Source organism: Callorhinus ursinus, unplaced genomic scaffold, assembly GCF_003265705.2.
Source record: "Callorhinus ursinus isolate GAN/ISIS: 27379988/994484 unplaced genomic scaffold, GSC_fseal_2.0 scaffold2, whole genome shotgun sequence".
NCBI lineage: Eukaryota > Metazoa > Chordata > Mammalia > Carnivora > Otariidae > Callorhinus > Callorhinus ursinus.
This window is the reverse complement of record NW_027397064.1, coordinates 59,081,083-59,106,153: the sequence shown is the minus strand read 5'-3', so window position 1 is coordinate 59,106,153 and position 25,071 is coordinate 59,081,083. Positions and strand designations below refer to the sequence as shown.

Here is a 25,071-nt window from a genome sequence, read left to right as displayed (position 1 = left end):
CAGAAGGAGCTCTGTAAGAAAAGACATTCTAAAACCACAAAAATGTAAACAACAGAAAATGATTAGGTCAATCCCATGAAGTTATTATAAGGAAAAAGAAAAAGAAGATATGGAATAACATCCTAATAATGAAACCACACCAAGAACACATACCCACAAAATAGGAGAAAACTGTAACCTACCATTTTAAAATGAGCTAAAAAAAATTACAAAAATGACTCAAGACATGAAAGAACAACATAAACCAAATTTCAAAAAACTCAGGTTTAGGTTAACAGAACTCAGGAAAACATCAGAAATAGGGAGGAAAAAAAAGTTTCAGAAATGAAGACTAAGCCTGAATGAACTTGAGAGAAAACACATACAACATATATCCATTGAACATTTAACCAAATGAAGGGATAAAAGGGAAGGAAACAACTAACGAAGCAAAAAAATTCAACATTCAAGTAAAAGAAGCCTTTAAAGAGCACTACCATAAGAAAATAGTAAAAACTGTAATACAAGAAAATGCCCTTGAAAATTGAAAAATTTTTGAAACTGCTGACTGAAAAAGCATGACATACACCTAATACCAACCAAGAAAGCCAACATCAAACTTTTCCAAGGCAACACTATATGCCAGAAGAAAATGGAGTAATATATTTAAGATACTCAAGAAAATATAAGTGAAGTTTTTTATATTCAGTAAAATTGCTCTTGAACACATAGAAGGCACAGATAAACTGTTATCAAAATGCTGGAGATCAGGAGAGAAAAATGGGCAGAAAAAATATTTGAAGAAATAATAGCCTGAAAATTCTAATATTTGGTAAAAGACATAAATTTACGGATTGAAGCAGCTCAATGATTCCTCCAAGCAGAAGTACAAAGAAAGCCATATCTAAGTACAATACAATAACACCTCACACCTAATAGAATTGCTATTATTTAAAAGATAAAAAATAGGGTGTTGGCGAGGATGTGGAGAAAAGGGACCCCTTGGCCACTGTTGGCAAGAATGTATACTGGTACAGCCACTATGGAAAACAACACAGAGTAGGGTACCTGGCTGGCTCAGTTGGTGGAGCATGTGGCTCTAGATTTTGGGGGCATGAGCTGGAGCCCCATGCTGGGTATAGAGATTACTTAAATAAACTTAAAAAAAAAAAAAACAGTATGGACGTTCCTCAAAAATATCAAAAATACAATTACCATATGACCCAGCAATTCCACTTCTAGGTATTCATCCAAAGAAAATCAAACACTAATTCAAAAAGATATCTGCAGCCTATGTTCACTACAGCATTTATTTACAATAGCCAAGACACGGAAGCAACGTAAGTGTCCATCAGTGGAGGACTGGATAAAGAAAATGTGGTATACATATATACAAGGGAATATTAGCCATAAAAAAAGAAGGAAATCTTGCCATTTTCAACAACATGGATGGACCCCGATGGCATTATACTAGATGAAATAAGTCAAAGAAAGACAAAAGTTTATGATCTCACTTATATGTGGAATCTTAAAAACAAACAAAAAAAACAAAACCCAAGCACACAGCTACAGAGAATAGATTAGTAGTTGCCAGAAACAGGGGGATGGGGTGGGTAAAATGGATAAGAGAAGTCAAAAGATACAAACTTCCAGTTATAACATAAATAACTGCTGGGATAACATAAATAAGTCACAGTATGGTGACTATAGTTAATAATACTATATTGCATACATGAAAACTAAGAGATTAAATCTTAAAAGTTCTCATCACAGGAAAAAAATTTTAACTGTGTGGTGACATATTCACTAGACTTACTGTGGTGATCATTTTGCAATATATACAAAAATATGGAATTATGTTGTACACACGAAATTAATATAATGTTACATGGCAATTATACATCAATAAAAAACTAATCCATTAAAAATTTTTAAAAAGAAAAAAAATTGGGGGCACCTGAACAGCTCAGTTGGTGGACTGTGCAATTCCTGATCTCAAGGTTGTGAGTTCAAGCCCCATGTTAGCTGTAGAGATTACTTAAAAATAAAATCTTTTAGAAAAATACATAAAAAGAAAGAAAAGGAAAAAAATCTTGAAAGCCATCAGAGAAAGAGAACATATTGTATATGTAATGACAAAAAAGGATATGACTAACTACTATCTTGTCATCAAAATTATTACAAGCCAGATTTAATCTCTGGAAATGTGAGACAGAACTATGGATTGAGGCACGTAAGGCACAGTGAGGAAACAGAAGGTATTAAAAACAAGTCTACACACTAACTGAAGAGACCCTTAGCCCCCTTTCCATGCTCAATTCTAGACAGTACCCAAACTTATACTCCACAGACAAAAAACTATATAATTTCTCTCTAGGAAAACAGAGCATCTCAAGATATAAGACTTACAGATAGCAGGAATAGAAAATCTCTCAGAAAAATGACCCAGCCATGTCACCTTATGCAAAACCTATTGGTCAGTAAGCCCTACCTACTCCAAAGCTTCCAATAAGTGTTCAGTGCCTAATGCATGTATTATCAACAAAGCCCAACATCACCACATATGTGAAGAAATACAAACAAAAAATTAAAAGAAGTCCATAAGAAATAAAGACAACCAAGGGAGCACAAAAAAAACTTCAAACAAAAATAAAACCATTACTAAATATCCTAATAATAGCAAACTACAAAAATGAAACATTTAAGAGAACCACGATCAAAAAAAGGGGAAAAAAAACTGGAAAAAAAAGTAAGAGCTAAAAGAAAAAGAAAAAAAAAGTACGGATTTAAAGATAAAGTTGAAGAAACCTTGCCAGAAAGAGACCAAAAAAAAAAAAGAAAGAAAACTAGAAACTCAGTTCAAGAGGTCCTGCTCCAAATAATGAGAGTTCCAGAAAAAAAGAGTAAGAAAATCCAGGAGGTGAAATTATCAAAACAACAATTAAAGAAAACTTTTCTAGAACTGGAAAGCATGAGTTTCTGCATTGAAGGACAAACTTTTTTTTTTTTTTTTTTTAAATTCAAGTTAACTATATGTTGGTTTCAGGAGTGAAGGGCATACTTTTGACCAAGTACACTGGTTCAAGAAGACCCACACCACGGCCCATTACAATAAAGTATTTTAAATGACAGGGATTAAAAAGAAGATCCTAAAAGCTTTTAGGGAAGAATAAACAGGTTACTCACAAAGGATCAGGAATCAGAATGGTATTGGAATGTTCAGCAGTAACTTTGGAAGCTAGAAAGCAATGGAACAATACCTTCAAAATTCTAATAAAACGATTTCCAACCTAGAATTCTATATGCAGACAACCAAGGGGAAGAGGAAAATATGCAAGGTCCCCAAAATGTAACTATTCATTTACCTTTCCTCAGGAAATAACCAGACAATATGTTCCACCAAAGCAATGGAATAAACCAAAAAAGAGAAAGAGATGGCATACAGGAAGCAGAGCTCAAACACAGGACAGACACAAAAAGAATTCCCATGATAGTCAAGAAGGCAGATTCCAAGATGACAGGCATCCAATAGAAGGACAGAACAACTATCCTAAATAAGAACAGAACAACAAAACTTCAGGGAAGATGTCTAAAGAAAAAACAAGAAAAAAATTAAGAAAAACTTCTATCTGAAAATAATGAAAGATTTCTACATCTCTGCTGTAAAGTATCGAATGCTTCCACTGAATACTTAAAAACGAAAGACATACCTCAACCATAAACTCCACAGAAAACAGAAAGTTGTACCAAAGAGAAAATGTAACCATGGAGTCTTCAGTATATACTTAGAAATACAAATAAAATATAATAAAAAGCTACAAGATGTAAAAGATTACTTCTGTGAAGAATGAATGTAAGATTGGAAGAATAAGACATAGTTCTACTAATTTTCATTATAGGCCTAGTAGAACAATTTGGCTTTTGCAGCTCTGACCATGAATTTTTTGTCCTTTTCTTCTTGATCTGTAGAAATTTTTTACATGATTCTGGGTATGAATCCTCTATGACTTGCCTTTTCACTCATATTATTTACTGGTGTCATTGAATATAATTACATTTATTAAACATTTGCTTTATGCTTACTGCCTTTTGTGGCCCATTTATGAAATCTGTCATTATTCTTGGTAAATCTTTATTGTTTTATCTTTCATATTTAGATCTGCAAGTTATCTATTATTGATATTTGTATTATGGTAAGAGTTGAGGGTCAATTGTCATTTTCCCCCATATAAATATTCAACTGATCCATCATCTATTATAAAAGACTACCCCTTTCCCCACTGCACTGCAGTATTACATTTACCATATATCAAGTTACTATGCATAAATGGGTCTGTTGCTAGACTCCATTCTGTTCTATTGGTCATTTTTCCTTTCCTGTGCTAATATCACAGTGACTTAATTCCACTCCTTGGTATATACCTAAAAAAACTGGAAACCTAAGTGTACAGAAAAACCTGTACCAGTGTTCAAAGCAGTTGGACCAGTGTGAATTCAAAGATTATTCACATCAAAAAAACAGAAAACCAAATGTCCACCAACTGATGAATGGATTTAAACAAAACGTGATACAACACCACAATGGAATATTCAGTCACAAAAAGGAATAAAGTACCAATATATACTACAACATTCAAGAACTGTGAAATCATTATGCTAGGCGAAAAAAGCCACATACCAAATGGCACGTATTGTATGATTCCATTTATAGAAATATTCAGAATAGGCAGGTCCATAAAGACAGAAAGCAGACACAAAATATCATATTTATACGAATCCATTTATATGAAGTGTTCAGAAGAGGCAAATCCATAGAGACAGATAACAGACAAATGGTTGCCAGGGCTAAAGTATGGGGTAGGAGAGCAGGAGAATGGGGAGTTGCTGCTAATGTGTAAGGGGTTTCTTTCCAGGGTGATAAAAATATTCTGGAATTAGTGGTGAGAGCTGCACAACTTAGTGATATACTAAAACCCCCTGAAATGTACACTTTAAAATGGGTCATTTTATGGCACATATGAACTATATCTCAATACAAAAAGATTATAAAAGTTTCAAATTACTGAGGAGAAAGGAACACTGAGGGGTTAAAAAAGCTTGATAAAACCTAGTACATAGGGCAGAGCAAGATGGCGGAGGAGTATGAGACCTGGATTTCCTCTCGTCTCAAGAATTCAGCTGGATAGGGATCAAACCATTCTGAGCACCTAGAAACTCAACAGGAGATCCAAGAAAAGAATAGCAACAACTCTCTGAACAGAAAAGCGACAACTTTCTGGAAGGTAAGATGTGCAGAGAAAATCCCAGGCGATATTCGGTATTCGGGAGGCTAGACAGCGGGGTAGTTGGACACTTCTGGCAAGTGATAGAGCCTCGAAGCACAAAATCCGCACTTTCAGAAGTCGGCTCCGCTGAGGGACGTCGCTCCAGTGGCTAAGGTGGGGGGGGGGGGAACACCCTCGCGGGACAGTGTGGTCTCAGGACCCTTGGGGTCAAAGAAAGACCAGGGGTGCCTGAGTGCAGCACAGGTCCCAGGTATCGGATCGGGGAAGCCGGCTGCAGAGATGGAGCCGAGGCACGGTATCTCAGCTTGGGGTTGCCATAAACTATGATCCGCGGCACAGTCGGGCCACTGATCCTCCAGCAGGGACCCAACAAGCGGCAGATCTGGGGAGACACCCCTTCCTCCCCTTCCTCCCCCAGGAGGAGCGGCACAGGAGCGCACCGCAGGGATCTGCTGGGTTTGGAGACTCCTCACTGAGTAGACTGCAAGAGATAGAAACGCTCGGCCACAGGCCGAGTGAGCACGGAGTGCGGCTGGACACCGGGGAGACGGGAGTGACTGCTTTTCCCTTGGGGCGCAATGAGGAGCGGGGCGGGGCCCAAGTTCTCGGCTCCTGGCGGGGGGAGATTGGGAGGCCGCCATTTTCACTCTCCTCCTCCAAAGCTGTACAGAAAGCTTCCAGGGAATAAAAGCTCCCGAGAGCAAACCCGAGCAGATTACTTAGCCCGGATCAGACAACGGCAGGGCAATTCCACCTCCGGCAAAGACATTTGGGAACCACAGCAACAGGCCCCTCCCCCAGAAGATAAGCAAGAACAGCCAGCCAAGACCAAGTTTACCGATCAATGAGAACGGCAAAACTCCAGCGCTAGCGGAATACTGCACATAGAATTCATGGCTTTTTTTACCATGATTCTTTAGTCTTTCAAAGTTAATTTTCTTTAACTGTTTTTTTTAATTTTTCTTTTTCCCTTTTTCAACCAACATCTTATCAATCCCTTTTTAAAAGACATTTTTATTTTTCATTTTGATAGTCATATTCTATCCCTTCATAGTAGTTACCGTTATTTTTGGCATATATATATATTCTCTCTTTAAAATTTTGAAATACAGTTTCTTCTAACAGATCAAAATATACCCTAAATCTCTAGTGTATGGCTTTGTTCTAGTCTCCTGCCTGATCACATTCTCTCCCTATTTTTTTTTAAAACCTCTTCTTTTTTCAAACAACTTATCAATTTTTATAAAATTTTTTATAATTTTCATCTTTACAGTCATACTCCATCCCTTCATCGTATCAACCCTTATTTTTGTACATGTATGTTTTTCTTTCTTTAAAATTCTGGGAGGCACTTTCTTCTAACAGACCAAAATACACCCAAATATAGTGTGTGGCACTGATCTATGCACCAGCCTGATCATATTTGATCATATTCTCTGTTTTTATCTTTTAGTTTTTCTTTTTTCTTTTTTCCCTTTCTTTTCCCCTGGTTTCAGGTCTTTTCTGATTGGTTTAGAGTATATTTTCTGGGGACATTGTTACCCTGTTAACATTTTGTTCTCTCATTCACCATTCTCCGCTGGACAAAATGACAAGATGGAAAAAATCACCTCAACAAAAAGAACAAGAGGTGGTACCGACTGCGAGGGACCTACTCAATACGGACATTAATACGATGTAGGACCTAGAGTTCAGAATGATGATTTTAAAGATACTAGCTGAACTTGAAAAAAGCATGGAAGTTATCAGAGAAACCCTTTCTGGAGAAATAAAAGAACTAAAATCTAACCAAGTCGAAATCAAAAAGGCTATTAATGAGGTACAATCAAAAATGGGGGTGCTAACTGCTAGGATAAATGAGTCAGAAGAGAGAATCAGCGATATAGAAGACCAAATGATGGAAAATAAAGAAGGTGAGAAAAAGAGAGATAAACAACTACTGGATCACAAGGGCAGAATGTCAGAAATAAGCGATACCATATGACAAAACATTAGAATAATTGGGATCCAAGAAGAAGAAGAAAGAGAGAGGGGGGCAGAAGGTATAATGGAGCAAATTATAGCAGAGAACTTCCCTAATTTGGGGAAGGAAACAGGCATCAAAATTCAAGAGGCACAGAGAACCCCTCTCAAATTCAGTAAAAAGAGGTCAACACCCTGACATCTAATAGTAAAACCTACAAGTCTCAGAGACAAAGAGAAAATCCTGAAAGCAGCTCGGGAGAAGAGATATGTAACCTACAATGGTAGAAACATTAGATTGGCAACAGACCTATCCACAGAGACCTGGCAGGCCAGAAAGGACTGGCATGATATATTGAGAGCACTAAACGAGAAAAATACGCAGCCAAGAATACTATATCCAGCTAGGCTGTCACTGAAAATAGGAGAGATGAAAAGCTTCCAGGACAAACAAAAACTAAAGGAATTTGCAAATACTAAACCAGTCCTACAAGAAATATTGAAAAGGGTCCTCTAAGCTAAGGGAGAGCCTAAAAGCAACACAGACCAGAAAGGAACATAAGACAATATACAGTAACAGTCACCTTACAGGCAATACAAAGGCACTAAATTCGTATCTTTCAATAGTTACCCTGAATGTAAATGAGCTAAATGCCCCAATCAAAAGACACAGGCTATCAGACTGGATTGAAAAACAAGACCCACTGATATGCTGTCTGCACCAGACTCATTTTAGACCCAAAGATACCCCCAGATTGAAAGTGAGGGGGTGGAAAACCATTTCCCATGCTAATGGACACCAGAAGAAAGCTGGGGTGGCAGTCCTTATATCAGACAAATTAGATTTTAAACCAAAGACTATAAGAGATGAAGAAGGACACTATAATCTACTTAAAGGGTCTATCCAACAGGAAGATATAACAATTCTAAATATCTATGCCCCCAACATGGGAGCAGCCAATTATATAAGCCAATTAATAAAAAAAGCAAAGAAACACATTGACAATACAATAAGAGTGGGGGACTTTAACACCCCCCTCAGTGAAATGGACAGATCATCTAAAGCAAAACATCAACAAGGAAATAAACACTTTAAATGACACACTGGACCAAATGGACTTTACAGACATATTCAGAAAATTCCATCCCAAAGCAACGGAATACACATTCTTCTCTAGTGCCCATGGAAGATTCTCCAGAATAGATCACATCCTAGGTCTCAACCAGTACCAAAAGATTGGGATCATTCCCTGCATGTTTTCAGACCACAATGCTTTGAAACTAGAACTCAATCACAAGAGGAAAGTCGGAAAGAACTCAAATACATGGAGACTAAAGAGCATCCTACTAAAGAATGAATGGGTCAACCAGGAAATTAAAGAAGAATTAAAAAAATTCATGGAAACCAATGAAAATGAAAACACAACTCTTCAAAATCTTTGGGATGCAGCAAAGGCAGTCCTAAGAGGAAAGTATACAGCAATACAAGCCTTTCTCAAGAAACAAGAAAGGTCTCAAATACACAGCCTAACCCTACACTTAAAGGAGCTGGAGAAAGAACAGCAAATAAAGCCTAAACCCAGCAGGAGAAGAGAAATAATAAAGATCAGAGCAGAAATCAATGAACCAGAAACCAAAAGAACAGTAGAACAGATCAACGGAACTAGGAGCTGGTTCTCTGAAAGAATTAACAAGACTGATAAACCCCTGGCCAGACTTATCAACAAGAAAAGAGAAATGACCCAAATCAACAAAATCATGAATGAAAGAGGAGAGATCACAACCAACACCAAAGAAATACAAACAATTATAGGAACATATTATGAGCAACTATATGCCAGCAAATTAGATAACCTGGAAGAAACGGTTGCATTCCTAGAGATGTATGAACTACCAAAACTGAACCAGGAAGAAATAGAAAACCTGAACAGACCCATAACCACTAAGAAAATTGAAGCAGTCATCAAAAAGCTCCCAACAAACAAAAGCGTAGGGCCAAATGGCTTCCCAGGGGAATTCTACCAAACATTTAAAGAATTAATACCTATTCTTCTGAAACTGTTGCAAAAAATAGAAATGGAAGGAAAACTTCCAAACTCGTTTTATGAGGCCACCATTACCTTGACCCCAAAACCAGACAAAGACCCCATCAAAAAGGAGAATTACAGACCAATATCCTTGATGAATATGAATGCAAAAATTCTCACCAAAATACTAGCCAATAGGATCCAACAGTACATTAAAAGGATTATTCACTACGGCCAAATGGGATTTATCCCTGGGCTGCAAGGTTGGTTCAACATCCACAAATCAATGTGATACAATACCTTAATAAAAGAAAGAACAAGAACCATATGATCTTCTCAATAGATGCAGAAAAAGCATTTGACAAAGTACAGCATCCTTTCTTGATCAAAACTCTTCAGAGTATAGGAATAGAGGGTACATACCTCAATATCATAAAAGCCATCTATGAAAAACCCATAGTGAATATCATTCTCAATGCGGAAAAACTGAGAGCTCTCCCCCTGAGGTCAGGAACACGGCAGAGATGTCCACTATCACCACTGCTATTCAACATAGCGTTAGAAATCCTAGCCACAGCAATCAGACAACAAAAAGAAATAAAAGGCATCCGAATCGGCAAGAAGAAGTCAAACTCTTACTCTTTGCAGATGATATCATACTGTATGTGGAAAACCCAAAAGACTCCACCCCAAAACTGCTAGAACTCATATGGGAATTCAGTAAAGTGGCAGGATAGAAAATCAATGCACAGAAATCAGTGGCATTTCTATACAGCAACAACAAGACAGAAGAAAGAGAAATTAAGGAGTCGATCCCATTTACAACTAACCCAAAACCATAAGATACCTAGGAATAAATCTAACCAAAGAGGCAAAGGATCTGTACTCAGAAAACTATAAAATACTCATGAAAGAAATTGAGGAAGACACAAAGAAATAGAAAAACGTTCCATGCTCATGGATTGGAAGAACAAATACTGTGAAGATGTCAATGCTACCTAGAGCAATCTACACATTCAATGCAATCCCCATCAAAATACCATCCACTTTTTTCAAAGAAATGGAACAAATAATCCTAAAATTTGTATGGAACCAGAAAATACAATAGCCAGAGGAATGTTGAAAAAGAAAAGCAAAGCTGGCAGCATCACAATTCCAGACTTCCAGCTCTATTACAAGGTGTCATCATCAAGACAGTATGGGACTGGCACAAAAACAGACACACAGATCAATGGAACAGAATAGAGAGCCCAGAAATGGACCCTCAACTCTATGAATCTTTGACAAAGCAGGAAAGAGTGTCCAACGGAAAAAAGTCTCTTCAACAAAGGGTGTTGGGAAAATTGGACAGCCACATGCAGAAGAATGAAACTGGACCACTTCCTTACACCACACACAAAAATAGACTCAAAATGGTTGAAAGACCTAAATGTGAGACAGGAGTCCATCAAAATCCTAAAGGAGAACACAGGCAGCAACCTCTTCGACCTCAGCCACAGCAACTTCTTGCTAGACACATCGCCAAAGGCAAGGGAAGCAAGGGCAAAAATGAACTATTGGGACTTCATCAAGATAAAAAGCTTTTGCACAGCAAACGAAACAGTCAACAAAACCAAGAGACAACCGACAGAATGGAAGAAGGTATTTGCAAATGACATACCAGATAAAGGGCTACTATCCAAAATCTATAAAGAACTTATCAAACTCAACACCCAAAGAACAAATGATCCAATCAAGAAGAAATGGGCAGAAGACATGAACGGATATTTTTCCAAAGAAGACATCCAAATGGCCAACAGACACATGAAAAAGTGCTCAACGTCTCTCGGCATCAGGGAAATCCAAATCAAAACCTCAATGAGATACCACCTCACACCCATCAGAATGGCTAAAATTAACAAGTCAGGAAACGACAGATGTTGGCGGGGATGCGGAGAAAGGGGAACCCTCCTACACTGTTGGTGGGAATGCAAGCTGGTGCAACCGCTCTGGAAAACAGGATGGAGGTTCCTCAAAAAGTTGAAAATAGAGCTACCATATGATCCAGCAATTGCACTACCGGGTATTTACCCCGAAGATACAAATGTAGGGATCAGAAGGGGTATGTGCACCCCGATGTTTATAGCAGCAATGTCCACAATAGCTAAACTGTGGAAAGAGCCAAGATGTCCATCGACAGATGAATGTATAAAGAAGATGTGGTATATATATACAATCGAATATTATGTAGCTATCAAAAGGAATGAGATCTTGCCATTTGCAACAATGTGGATGGAACTGGAGGGTGTTATGCTGAGTGAAATAAGTCAATCAGAGAAAGACATTATCATGTGACCTCACTGATAATGAGGGATTCTTAATCTCAGCAAACAAACTGAGGGTTGCTGGAGTGGTAGAGGGTGGGAGGGATGGGGTGGCTGGGTGATAGACATTGGGGAGGGTATGTGCTATCGTGAGCACCGTGAATTGTGCAAGACTGTTGAATCACAGATCTGTACCTCTGAAACAAATAATGCAATATATGTTAAGGGAAAAAAAAAAGAAGATAGCAGGAGGGGAAGATGAAGGAGGGGAAATCAGAGGGGGAGACGAACCATGACAGACAATGGACTCTGAGAAACAAACTGAGGGTTTTAGAAGGGAAGGGGCTGGGGGGATGGGTTAGCCCAGTGATGGGTGTTAAGGAGGGCACGTACTGCATGGAGCACTGGGTGTTATACGCAAACAATGAATCATGGAACACTACATCAAAAACTAATAATGTAATGTACGGTGATTAAACATAAAAAATTTTTTTAAAAACCTAGTACATAATCATTTATAATCTCAGATACACAGTTATATACACATGCAAGCACACACTCAAGACTTCTCATGCCTTCCAAAAATAGATTTGGGGGGGCAAACACTCATGGGACATTTCTTAAAATATAAAAGCAACACAGGCACATGGAAAAAAATTTCATTACAGAAATATAAATTTCTCCCTCCCACACCAATCCCAATATTCAGAGGCGACCACTTTTTAAAAAACTGTTTTTAATGAAATTTTTGAATAGGCAATACAAATAGGCTACCTCACTTTGTTTATTATCTTTCTAGAGGCTATTGTCTACACTAACAAATGAAGTATATGAACTTGGTTCCTCCCTTCTTACTCAAAAAAATAACATTATGCAGACTGTCCTGCATTGCTTTCTTTTCTCTTAATACAGGCTGGAATATTCCAAATCAACATATAATAGATTCTCCATTTCTTTTTTCCTTTGCTAAGTCCTTTCTTTCAAACAGGTGCAGAGTATTCTATTATGTACTATATTTCAAAAAATTCTTTATTGACTTTGCCATGAAAGATGAAGAATTTATTTACTTATTAAGATTTTATTTATTTGACAGAGACAGAGAGAACACAAGCAGGGGGAGCAGGAGAGGGAGAAGCAGGATTCCCACTGAGCAGGGAGCACGACTTGGGGCTCGATCCCAGGACCCTGGGATCATGACCTGAGCCAAAGGCAGATGCTTAACTGACGGAGACACCCATGTCCCCTGAAAGATGAAGAATTTAGTTCACTGGCACCACAGCATCCCCTTCTTCCTGATACATTTATCTTTTTTATTTTAAATTCTTCAAATAGTTACCTTACCAGAAACACACAATTTTTAAATTCTTTAAACCATGTGTGATTCCTCACTATGTAAAATAAGAAAATAAATCTTTACAGTTAGCTCCTTTTCCCAACATGACAGCTACACAGTAACTTTTACATCAGTACCCTTTATTTTTACCTTTACCTTCTATCTGTAATCTTACAACAGAGCCACAAACTCATGCCACAAAGATCTGGGGCAAGTAAAAAATAAACAGGTGAAGCAGGCTTGGGGTAAGATAAAAGTGGTATAGATAGAAGTTTTCTCTCTCTCCAAGTTTTGTTATTAGCTGTGCACACTGAATTAGTGAATGCTGCTAAATCATCGCCTCAGGGAAATACACAGTTAGGGTCCTGCAAGCTTTGCATCACATTTTTTGTTAACCAATTAATATGTAACCTTGTTCTGTATAAAAGTGTGTTTGTTTTAAGATGCCTTATTTAATATCCATTGTTGACTCATTCACACTGAATTCATAGCCAAAAGCACTGTAACTCATGACTGAACAAAGCTTATAGAACACACATATTTTTCCCCTAAGGCACCTCACAGCCTTCTTGTGCTCAGTACACTAGACAGCACCTCAGCACTACTAACCTTGGGGGCCATTTTAAAGAGCAAAATCACCAATAAAAATCACAAAAAAGTGAAGAACATGGCACTAAGTAAACTGAAAAGAACACTTGTTTAAACTAGGAGAGCTGAAACACACAGGCAGAATATTGCTTTATTCAGCCTCCGACGACTCAAATTTTTCAGCATTGCACATGCACAGGCCCTTGAATGACCAGCAAAAGCAATCCGAGTATTGATTTTGAGGTTACAAATAAATTTGAGCATGTAGGTGAATTTGCAATTACAGAATCCCTGAATAAAGAGGACTGACTATTGTATGTGTATGTATATCTATCAAATCAACCCTATAGATTATATTGTGCAAATAGTAAATCTTGTATAGCCTGCTGTTTTATATATAAACAGACAAAATTTAAAAGAATTATACTAAAAGCCCTCATTATAACTGCACTTTAATAAATTCACCATGTATTTTTAGACCTGCTTGATCTACAAAAATTTATAATTGTCATATCTTCCTTATGGTTGATTAGTCCTTAAAAAATATCTCTTTATACAATTCTGGGTTTTGTTTCTGAAGAATGGTTTATTTGATATTCATTCATGCATTCAAAAATATTTATTGTGGGCCTTACTACCGTTGCAGATGCTAGAAATATAGCAATGGAAAAAAAAGACAACTCCACAGGCTCATGGAACTTACATTGTACAAGAAAGGAAAGAGACAAAAAACAAATATTTAGTATTATGTAAGAAACCAATTAAGTACTTTTAAAGAAATTAAAGAGTTAAAGTAGAGTGATATAGCTATCTTCTTACATGGAGTGGACAGGGAAAGCCTCTTTGAAAAGGTGACACTTGAGCAAACATTTGAAGTATGTTTGAAGTAAGTTACAAAACAATGTGGGTGTGGTGGGACAGTTGTTAGTTGAACAGGGTAGTTAGTCTAAAGTTAGGTAAGAAGGTTTTCATAATGAAGACATTGAATTGTATTTTAAATGTGATGGGAAGTCTTTGGAAGGTTCTGAGTTAGGGAGAAACGGACCTCAAATTTATATTTAATTCTACTTTCTTCTTCTCTATGATTACCTGAAATATTTTCTTTCCAGTTATTTCCAATCTTTGTCATTTTGGGGAGATGTTTCTTGTCATCAGCCTATAGATGGATTCTCATTTGTTGTGATAATATATACTTGGCTTTATTCCTTCCATATTATATTAATACTTAAAATTAGAATTGTTTCTTCTTTCTCTCTACCTCACTTTTATTGGATTAAGTTTCTTTTCTTCCTCCTTCTACACCCTGTCACAGTAATTCACAAGTTCTATTTACAGTATCACTGTTGCCTGTGCTTATTACTTTACTTTTAGGCAAACATAACATACTTCCTTATAGGTAATCAACTTTTTACTATATACTCCTAGATGATTTTCTTACCTTTCTCTCATTCCTCCTCTCCCAGAGCACCTTCACTATCAGAAATTTAATCCTTGTGCTTTAAGTTCCACATTACAAACTGCTGGTTCACCATTATTAAAATATGCTTACACAATAATACTGCATTTCACGGGCACATTATCACCGCCAATTAGATAAAATCATTATAACAGTCATTGCTCAACACTATCTTACATCCTGCAGCTCATCTGTATTTTTAAATTTAGATGAATATTTTAAAAATACAAGCTTATCCAAAAAGAACAGTAAACCAAAATTAATTCATTATCCAACATATAGTCTATACTCAAATTTTCTGAAATATCTCAAAAACATCCTTTATAACCATTTTTCTCCCAATCCAGGAGCAAATCAGGATTCACAGATTCAATTTGGCTATGTCTCTTTTGTCTCAACCAATCTAGAACAGTCCCTCTGCCTCCCTTTGTTCTTCATGGCACTGAACACTTTGAAGAAAGAGTCCAGGCCAATTGTCCAGTAGGATGTTGCAGGAGTATTTTCTCATGACTAAATTCAAATCAAACATTTCCACCATGGGGGAGAAAAAAACAACCAACATTTCCACCATGAAAACTATAGGTGATCTGTGTGCCTCTTGTTGCATCACCTCAGAATGCGCCTAATGTCACCATACAATGCTGTCTGTGCCACTGCGCTGTCACCATACAATGCTGTCTGTGCCACTGCCAATAAAAAATTTGAGCTTCCTTATTATGGTAGTGAAAAACAAATCTCCCCACTTTAAATACCCATTTTCTCTTTTGTAATAAATAACTCATCTACAGGGTGAAACTTTGAGACCTTGAAAATATATTGGTCTCTAAAACATTTTACTAAGTGATTTTAACAACCACTGATGATCCCTGCCTTAATTAATAATTATGCTGGGTAATACTGAATGTTGACTTCCTGATTTTACATCCCTTCTACATTAGCTGACATTCTTCCAAGATACTACCACATAACAACAAGCATACCTAGCTTGGTTCTTAAGTATCATTCCCCACTCAAATGAAGCAGGGCTCCTTGGAGAAAAATCTGTTCACATTCATTGCAGAGACCACAGTGATACTAAAGAGAGATGGTAGGGATGTGTCTATACATGAGCACAAAAATTCACAAAAATGTTTACATCTCTTAAATCTAAATAAAGAGTATGCAAGTATTCTTTGTACAGTATTTTCAATTTTCTATAGGTATAATATTTTTTCAAAGTAAAAAGTTGTTTTAAAAAAGTGGGGGGAGGAGTGGGAAATCCTGCAGAAATGTGTAAGTATCAGTTTGAGTATATATATATATATATATATATATATATATATATATATATATACACAATTAATATAAATATATAAATGAGTATAGAGTATCATCCTAATAGTAAAAATAGAATATGTAACTTTAAAACATCAGGAAAAACTCCATTTGTCCAATGGAAAGCAAGGGGTAGAAGGGAATAAAAGTGAACTATAACTAGAAGACATTAGACAATAGATAGCACAGCAAGTCAGAAAATAACATTACAAAAAATGTAATGTACTAGACCCACCTTTTAAGAGGTAAAAACACTAATATTCTATCAAAAAATACATTGTGGCCTACAAGAAATACAATTAAAACAAAATGAGTAAAAATAATAGAAAAACATATACCCATATATCTAAGATAAATATGAATGAAAAGAAAGCCAATGATACTAATCTTAAGATTTGAAAAAAACAAGTATTAAATGAAAAAATAATTACATGGCTTTAAAAAGAACAGGATAAAATGTATGTATATAAAAATATGGCCTCAAAGTATATCAAGCAAATATTGATAACTACAAGCTGAAATACATAAATCAATAATCACAGCTAATGATTTCTTAAATGAAATGAAGCACAGTTGACATGCAATGTTACATCAGTTTCAGGTGTACAACATAGTGACTGGACAACTCTATACGTTATGCTATGGTCATAACTGTAGCTGCCATCTGTCACCATACAATGCTGTTATAATACCACTGATATTTCTCATATATATATATATATATATGTATATATTCCCTATATAGCTGAGGATTTTAATACACCACTCAGAAAAAGGTCAAGCTGACAATACAAGGAAATATTTAAGATCTGAACAAATAAAATTAAGAGCTATTAGATATGAAATGTTTATAAAACAGGGCACATTTCAGGAATTAATGTCATACAAACTATATTTTCAAAATGTAATGCAATAAATTAGACATCCATAACAAAAGAATAGCTCAAAATATCCCAATTAATAACCCTTGCTTAAAAAGGAAATAAAGGTGGGGTTCCCTCCTGGCTCAGTCAATGGAACAAGTAACTGTTGATTTCATAATTGTGAGTTTAAGCCCCACACTGGGTGTAGAGCTTAGATTAAAAAAAAAGTGAAGTATTATAGTATGTAGTTTTTTGGGTCTGACTTCTTTTAGCATAATCCATTCATCTGAGATGCATCCATGTTGTTACATGTTATGAATAGTCTCTTACTTTTTACTGCTAAATCGTATTTCACTGTATAAATATATATATCACACTTCTTTTTAATATATTTCTCTTAGATGAGGAACAGTTGTTTCCAATATTCTGAAAATTACAAATTAAGCTTTTCCTTCCTTTTAGATTTGAGTTGTTTATGTGGTGTAAATTATCCCTCAAAACAGAATATTTCCATTTCTGAAGATCATGACCAATATAAAGAAAAAATATACATATGAGGTGTAAAAAATAAAACTTATTTTTGGAAGATAATTATTGGTTAGAGAAGCCTAAAGAATCAACGAACTGTTACAACCAAAAAAAAAAAAAAAAAAAAAAAAAAGACCAACAGCAAGACCACTGCATACAAGACCAAACCATAAAAATCAAATACCTCCTAGGTCCACAATAACCAACTAGAAAATAAAAAAAAATATTTAGCCACAAAAACTAAAGTATTCAGAAATTAGCCAAAAGAATTCATAAAAACTAGCCAAAAATTCTTAAGATCTCTATAGAGAGAACTGAATAGAGACACATTTCATGTATTTGGATGGGACAATCTAATCTTATAAAGATTTTAACTACTCCTCAATTAATCTATAAATGCAATGCATTCAAAATAAGAATTCTATTTGATAATCTTTTAAGGAAAAAGACACAAATAAGCTATTACAGAAGAATCCCCAAATGGTAACAAGCAAATGAAGCGAAACTCAAATTTTAAATGAGGGACTAAAGAACCATAAAAAAACTAAGTCAGTTTTCTGAGTCAACTTTATGAAAGAAGATTAAAGAAGAGACTTGCTCTACCATATAAAAAAGATATACCAAAAATACAACAGTATTTTTTTAAAATGTGATACTGGGACAAGAATACAGACCAGTGGAATGTAAGAGAAATTTCAGACAGATCCATATGTATACTTGGCAAATTAATATATGATAAAGGTGGCATCACCTATCAGTGGAAAAATATGGACGATTTAAGAAGCATTGTGGAGATGGGCTCCTGGGTAGCTCAGTCAGTTAAGTGTCCAACTCTTGATTTCAGCTTAGGTCATGATCTCAGGGTCTTGAGATCAAGCCTGTGGCAGGCTCCACACTCAGGGAGTCTGCTTGAGATTCTCTCTCTCTCCCTCTGCCCCCACCCCTCTCTCTAAAATAAATAAATAAATCCTTTAAAAAATGTTTTAAAAAAAGAAGCACTGTGGAGAAAACTGGTTCACCAGATGGAGAAAAGTAAAACTGGATCCCTATCAATACTATATAAAAGGTGGGGCCTAAAGGGCAAATATGATAGTAAAACTATAAAATTAACAGAAGAATCTGCAGAATATCTTTGTGGCCCAGGGGTGAGGAGGAAGTATTTAATTCTCAGAATACCTCAGGGTCCACTGAACCCAATTTTAATGTTTGAGCTTCTTTTTCAAGTAGTTCTACCTATTTGTAAGATTGGTATTTGTCACGAGGTGGGGAGAGAGGGGGGCAGGTGGAACCTGGGTGGCTCCGTCGGTTAGGTTCCGACTCTTGATTTCAGCTCAAGGCATGATCTCAGGGTCGTGAGATCAAGCCCCAAGTCAGGCTCATGCTTGGCGTGGGGCCTGCTTAAGATTCTCCCTCTCCACCCCCCTGCCCCCTGTTCATGCTCCCTCTCTAAAAGAAGATTAGTATTTGGGGACTTTTATTCTTTCTTAGAGATCATCCAAAGAATAAAAATAAAATTTATTTTTAATGGACTAAAATGCATTCTCTCTTATAATTAATCACCAGACATCCAACAGACCCTTTCACAAATTTAAATTACATTATGGGATCTTATTGATCTTATTTTTCCTATATTTTGTTATTACATCATCCTAGGAATTACTTCATCATTACTCATTGTTCATCAATTATTCCCAACTATGCTAAAACAAACAAAAACCACTAAAAAAAATAGAAGAATGAGGATATGATAGGCAGAATAATGTCCCCCAATGACACTCACATCCTAATCCCCAGAACCTGTGAATGTTACAGGACTTTGCACATGTAAGAGGGTAAGGACTTTGAATTGGGGAAATTATACCAAATTATCCAGATGGGCATGAGCCAATCTAATCGCAAGTACTTAAAAGTGATGAATCTTTCTAGACTGTGGTCAGAGGGAGATGTGACTTCCAAAGAACAGTAAGAGAGTTGCATCATTGTTGGCTTTGAAGATGGAGGAAAGAGACTACCAGCCAAGAAATTCGGTCAGCCTCTAGAAGCTAGAAAAAGGCAAGGAAAAGGTGCTCCCCACTTCCCACCGCTGGAGCCTCCAAGAAAGAAATCAAGTTCTGCACACACATTGATTTTAGCCCAATGAGACCAATGTCAGACTTCTGACCCTCAAAACTATAAGAAAATAAATGCCTTGTTTTAAGCAACTCTGCAGTAGTTTTTTATGGTAAAGAGAAAAATAATGCAGATTTAATGACCTTAAAGAGTGATGCAATAGTGAAATAAGTGATTCTCTCTCAAGTTATTTTCTTGTCTTGCCCAAAGTACTGCATCATCCTGCAAGAATGTATAAAAGACTAGAGCAGGGGCGCCTGGGGTGGCTCAGTCAGTTAAGTACGGACTCTTGACTTTGGATCAGGTCATGATCTCACGGTCGTGAGATCGCACCCCATGTTGGGCTCCACGCTCAGCAAGGAGTCTGCCTGGGTTTCTCTCCCTCTGCCCCTCCTCCCACTCATGCATGCACTCACTCTCAAATGAATAAATAAATCTTAAAAAAAAAATACTAGAGACATCCTTGCAGACTGATAATAGATTGCACTGACTCCAGTGGAGAATTAAGAAATTTTCATTTTCCACCCAAGATGGTCAAGAGAAGAAAACGACAGTGGAAGACATTTTGTAATTATTAGACAAATCGGAAAATACAAAGAGATAACAACACCTCTAGACTCTCTAAAACTGATGGCAATGACTATATAAGTGAAATCTCAGAGTCATTGAATGATATTATCCTAGATGAATTTTCTCAAATTCAAGAATCAATGAATTGGATAACATATTTCTAAGGAAAAAAAGGAAACATGGTATTTTCATTAGTTAGTCATTCAACTTAAGGACTTCATATAATATTCTTCTACATGAATCTGGACCACTTGATGCTCAAAGGATGCATGACAATATCCTTTATCTTTTAAGATGCTTGTGCACCAAGATTTACTTGATACCAAGAGGATTTTATGTTTAAATTATTATTAAAATGTCTAATAAAGTTGTTTTTCATTATACCTTTATTCCTACGGCTATAAATTAGTAGCAAAATAACTTAAAATATAAAAATAGCAAAAGGATGGGGCACCTGGGTGGTGCAGTTGGTTAAACATCCAACTCTTGGTTTTGGCTCAGGTCATGATCTCAGGGTGGTGAGATCAAGCTCCATGCTCAGCACAGAGCCTGCTTGGGTTTCTCTCTCCCTCTGCCCCACCCGCTGCTTGCTCTGTGGTGCTCTCTCTCTCTCTCATAAGTCTTTAAAAGAAAAAGGAAAAGGATCTATTTGACCCAGATGGTTCATAGTGACAACTGTTTTTCTAAGTACACCAAGAGCTATTCAAAATTTCAGAGTTATAGACTATAAGTTAAAAAAAATTTGTGACTTTGATTACAACAAAATTAAAGAGTCCTCTACAATAATCCTATATGATAATGGATATCATGAACAAAGGTGATAGACATGACAAAATGGGAGAAGTTATTTGCACTGTATACAACCAACATGGAATTGATATGTAAGTATACATGGAACATGGGAAAATCAGTTTGAAAAAGAAAGTAACCCTGACAGAAAAATAGGAAAAGCATTTTAACAATTTAGAAGAGACTCCCAAAAAGCTAACAAGCACATAAAGAAATGCTCAAAATAATTGGTGGTACAAGAAAAAAAAAAAAGAGAGAGAGATACTATTTTACACATTAGACTATCAAAAATGAGAAATCCAGATGATGCTAACTGCTTCTGGGATGTAGGGATACATAAATGATCATGCATTCTGTTAAAAGTGTGGGTTAGTCCTGTACAACTGTTCTGAATAGCAATCTTATAATATTCATTCAATTTAACTCTCTATATATACCCTATAACCCAGCAATTCTGCACCTAAGAATGTAACCTAAACAAATGCGCACAGAGGTCCGTAAGAGAAAAAGTACATGAAATCCACTACAGTGTGAGGTAATGGGGAGCTGAAGACAACGTGAGGTCTATCACTGGAAAGCCTAAGAGATATGCAGCAGTTGTACAGATAGGAATAAGGGTGACAGAGGCAAGGAAGAGTAAAAATTATATAATGGGAGAAGAGCAGTTCAATCCACTCAATTAATTCTTACTCCTGAAACCAATTATGATGTATTAGAACATCATGCCCCTGAAGTATGTTATGCTATATTAAAAATCAGGTTTACAAATACTGAATTTTCCCTATATATTACAAAAATTACAGTAAGTGGTAATTTGCTACTAAACACATATGCAGGATTCTTTTACAAAATATGTTCTGGATCATTTAATACAATGAAAGAATGTCAAACAAAGATTATAATTTTACTCACTTTTGCTCCAACACTGCAACTGCCAGTGCTTCCAGTGCTCCCACTTGCAACTCCTGTAAACCTAGCTTCCAATAATTCTTGCCTTCTTGGATCCAGACTATGAAGCTCATCCATTGCACCTATTAATAACAGAAAAGGAAAATGAAACACAAATATATATCTTCATATACACACAAACACAAAATATATAGATGTGGCTAGTTGAGATGTCAATATAAACCTAATGAATGCATTCTATAAACAGACTGAGACGTTAAAATTTTTATCATGTCCTTCAGTCATTTATAAAAACAACCAACAGTAAATTTCCAACACTTGTGACTGTAATCCACAGTAAGAAATATATTTTCCACCCAATTCAGTACAAAGACACATACACACATGTATTAAAAAATTCCACAAATACTTCTTACTGCATGCAGTGCACGCCAATATTTTCTAGTCTATTTTGTCCATCAGAAAAGGAAAACACTGGTTGTGAGCTATTTAATTGATTTCATGTGCCATAAATGGACCATGGGTCCACAGTTTGAAAAACACTACTCTCATAATCTTAGCTTATGCAGAATTCTGACACTGAGTAACATTAGTAGTTATTTTGTTTATTTATACCCTATCTGACTATATTTTAAACTGGGAAAGATTGTTTTATGACTGTCACATCCCAAAGATTTGACAGTTTTCAGTTTCTATCAGGTGAATGAAAAATATACATAATCAAACAGATCATTGAGGTAACAGCTATCACTGGAGAATCACTCCAACCACTGGAGAATTAAAGGGGAAAAATTAGCATCCTCATGTAATTGCTACTATGCAGACTAAAGCACCACAAATTCTAGCTAAGTTCAATTTTAAATTTCTTTTTTTCATGTCTGCCAACTCTCTACTGATAAAACTAAAACCTTAGAACTGACATAAATGAGTGGTTCTCGAAAGGAATAAGGAGCAATCCCCAATCACATGTGGACACTTTTAAACTAAACTAACTAGACCCCTTCCACATACTCTGACATTCCTCTATCTTAAAGTTTAACAGTTATTCCTATAGATTTTATCTTTTAAAATTGCTTTCATTACCTTTCATCATTATCTGGACAGAGGACTGGATGGATAATGGCCATCCTGCCATGTTTACTTCCATGTATCTGTACCTGAACATATATTTTCTGCCCACTCCTTCTTCCATCTCAAAGAGGTAACTACCTTTAAAAAACTGAAGGCTTCAATTTTTGCTTTTGATCCCATTCCTTCTTGACATCCAAGGGATCTTGCATTTGCATGTATAGACCTAAAACTATAGAACTCTTAGAAGAAAACGTAGGGTAAAGCATCATGATCTTGGAGGATTTGGCAATGATTTCTTAGATATCAAACTGAGAAAAAATGCAAGATCCCTTGCAGCATACATAAATAAATCCTACAATTCAACAAAAAAACCTTAAAGAACCCAATTTAAAACATGGGCAGGGGGGAGGGACGTGGGTGGCTCAGTCAGTTAAGCATCTGCCTTTGGTTCAGGTCATGATTTTGGGGTCCTGAGATCGAGTCCCACATCAGGGAGCCCGCTTCTCCCTCTCCCTCTGCTGCTCCCCCTACTTGTGTTCTCTCGCTCTGTCAAATAAATAAATAAATAAATAAATAAATAAATAAATAAATATCTTTAAAAAAATGGGAGGGGGTGGCACAGTCAGTTGAGTGTCCATCTGACTCTTGATTTCGGCTCAAGTCATGATCTCAGGGTCATAGGATTGAACCCCATATTGGGCTCTGCACCCCATGTTTGGCTCTGCACTCAGCGCAGAGTCTGCTTGAGATTCTCTCTCTCCCTCTCCCCCTCCACCTGTCTCTCTAAAATAAAACTAAATTTAAAAAATCTTTAAAAAAAAGATGGGCAGAGGACATGAATAGACATTTCTCCAAAGATATGTAACTGGCCAACAATTACATGAAAAGAGGTTCAATATCAATCATTAGGGAAATGCAAATCAAAACCCACAATGACATACCACTTCACACCCATTAGGATGGCTACTATAATAGAACTGAAAATAGTAAGTGTTAGTAAGGATGTGGAGAAATTTTGAACCTTTGTGCTCGGCTAGTGGGAATGTAAACTGGTGCAACCATTGTGGAAAACCACATGGCAGTTCCTTAAAAAATTAAACATAGAATTACATATGATCCAGAAAGTCCACTTTTGAGTATATACCCAACAGAAATGAAAGCAAGAACTAGAATAAATCTTTATACACCATGTTCATACCAGCATTATTCACAACAGCCAAAAGGTAGAAGCAACCTAAGTGTCCATCAATGAATGAATGGATTAACAAAATGTGGTCTATGCATAAAATGGAGTATTACTCAACATTAAAAACAAAGGAAATTTTGACACAGGTCACAATATAGATGAACTTTGAAGACATTACGCTAAGTGTGAAATAAGCCAAACACAAAAGGACAAAAATTGTACAATTCCACTTATATGAGATTCCTAACAGTCAAATTCAGAGACAGAAAGTAGATGATGGCTGCCAGAGACAGAGGGGCATGGCGGAATGAGAAGTTAGTGTTTAATGGGTAGAGTTTCAATGGGGAAGATACAAAAGTTCTGGAGATGGATGGTGGTGATGATAGTACAATAATGTGAATATACTTAATGGCACTGAACTGTACACCTAAAAATAGTGAAAATGGTAAATGCGGTATTATGTACACTTTACCACAACGCTTACAAATAATTTTTTAAAAATAAATAAATTGAACTTCATCAAAATTTTAACTTTGCTAGTTCAAAAGACATGGTTGTAAAAATGAAAAACAAGAGACATGGAGAAAATATTTATAAAACATTTATGTGCTATATACTATTTCTACTCTTTGGCTTGGTAACCGGTTGATGGGATGGCCCACTGAAATTTAGCAGAGAAGATGAGGACCTAAGTCCCACTTTGACCTGAACCAACTAATAATGTAGTATTTTGTTTAACGCTGTTTTTGTTTCTTAGACATACAGCTTCCTCTAGGACCTCAACCCTCCCCCATGAGGT

The 25,071-nt window shown here is 36.3% G+C and overlaps 1 protein-coding gene across 4 annotated transcripts in view; it reads right to left on the bottom strand.

Annotated features, from left to right (window-relative positions):
* Positions 1-25,071, bottom strand: part of TLK1 (tousled like kinase 1) — a 153,302-nt gene that overhangs the window by 83,027 nt on the left and 45,204 nt on the right. For all 4 annotated transcript variants that reach the window (XM_025853295.2, XM_073882567.1, XM_025853302.2 and 1 more), the window contains one exon: positions 22,019-22,137. In XM_025853295.2, the coding sequence (XP_025709080.1) occupies positions 22,019-22,137 (119 nt within the window). The remainder of the gene's footprint in view (positions 1-22,018; positions 22,138-25,071) is intronic.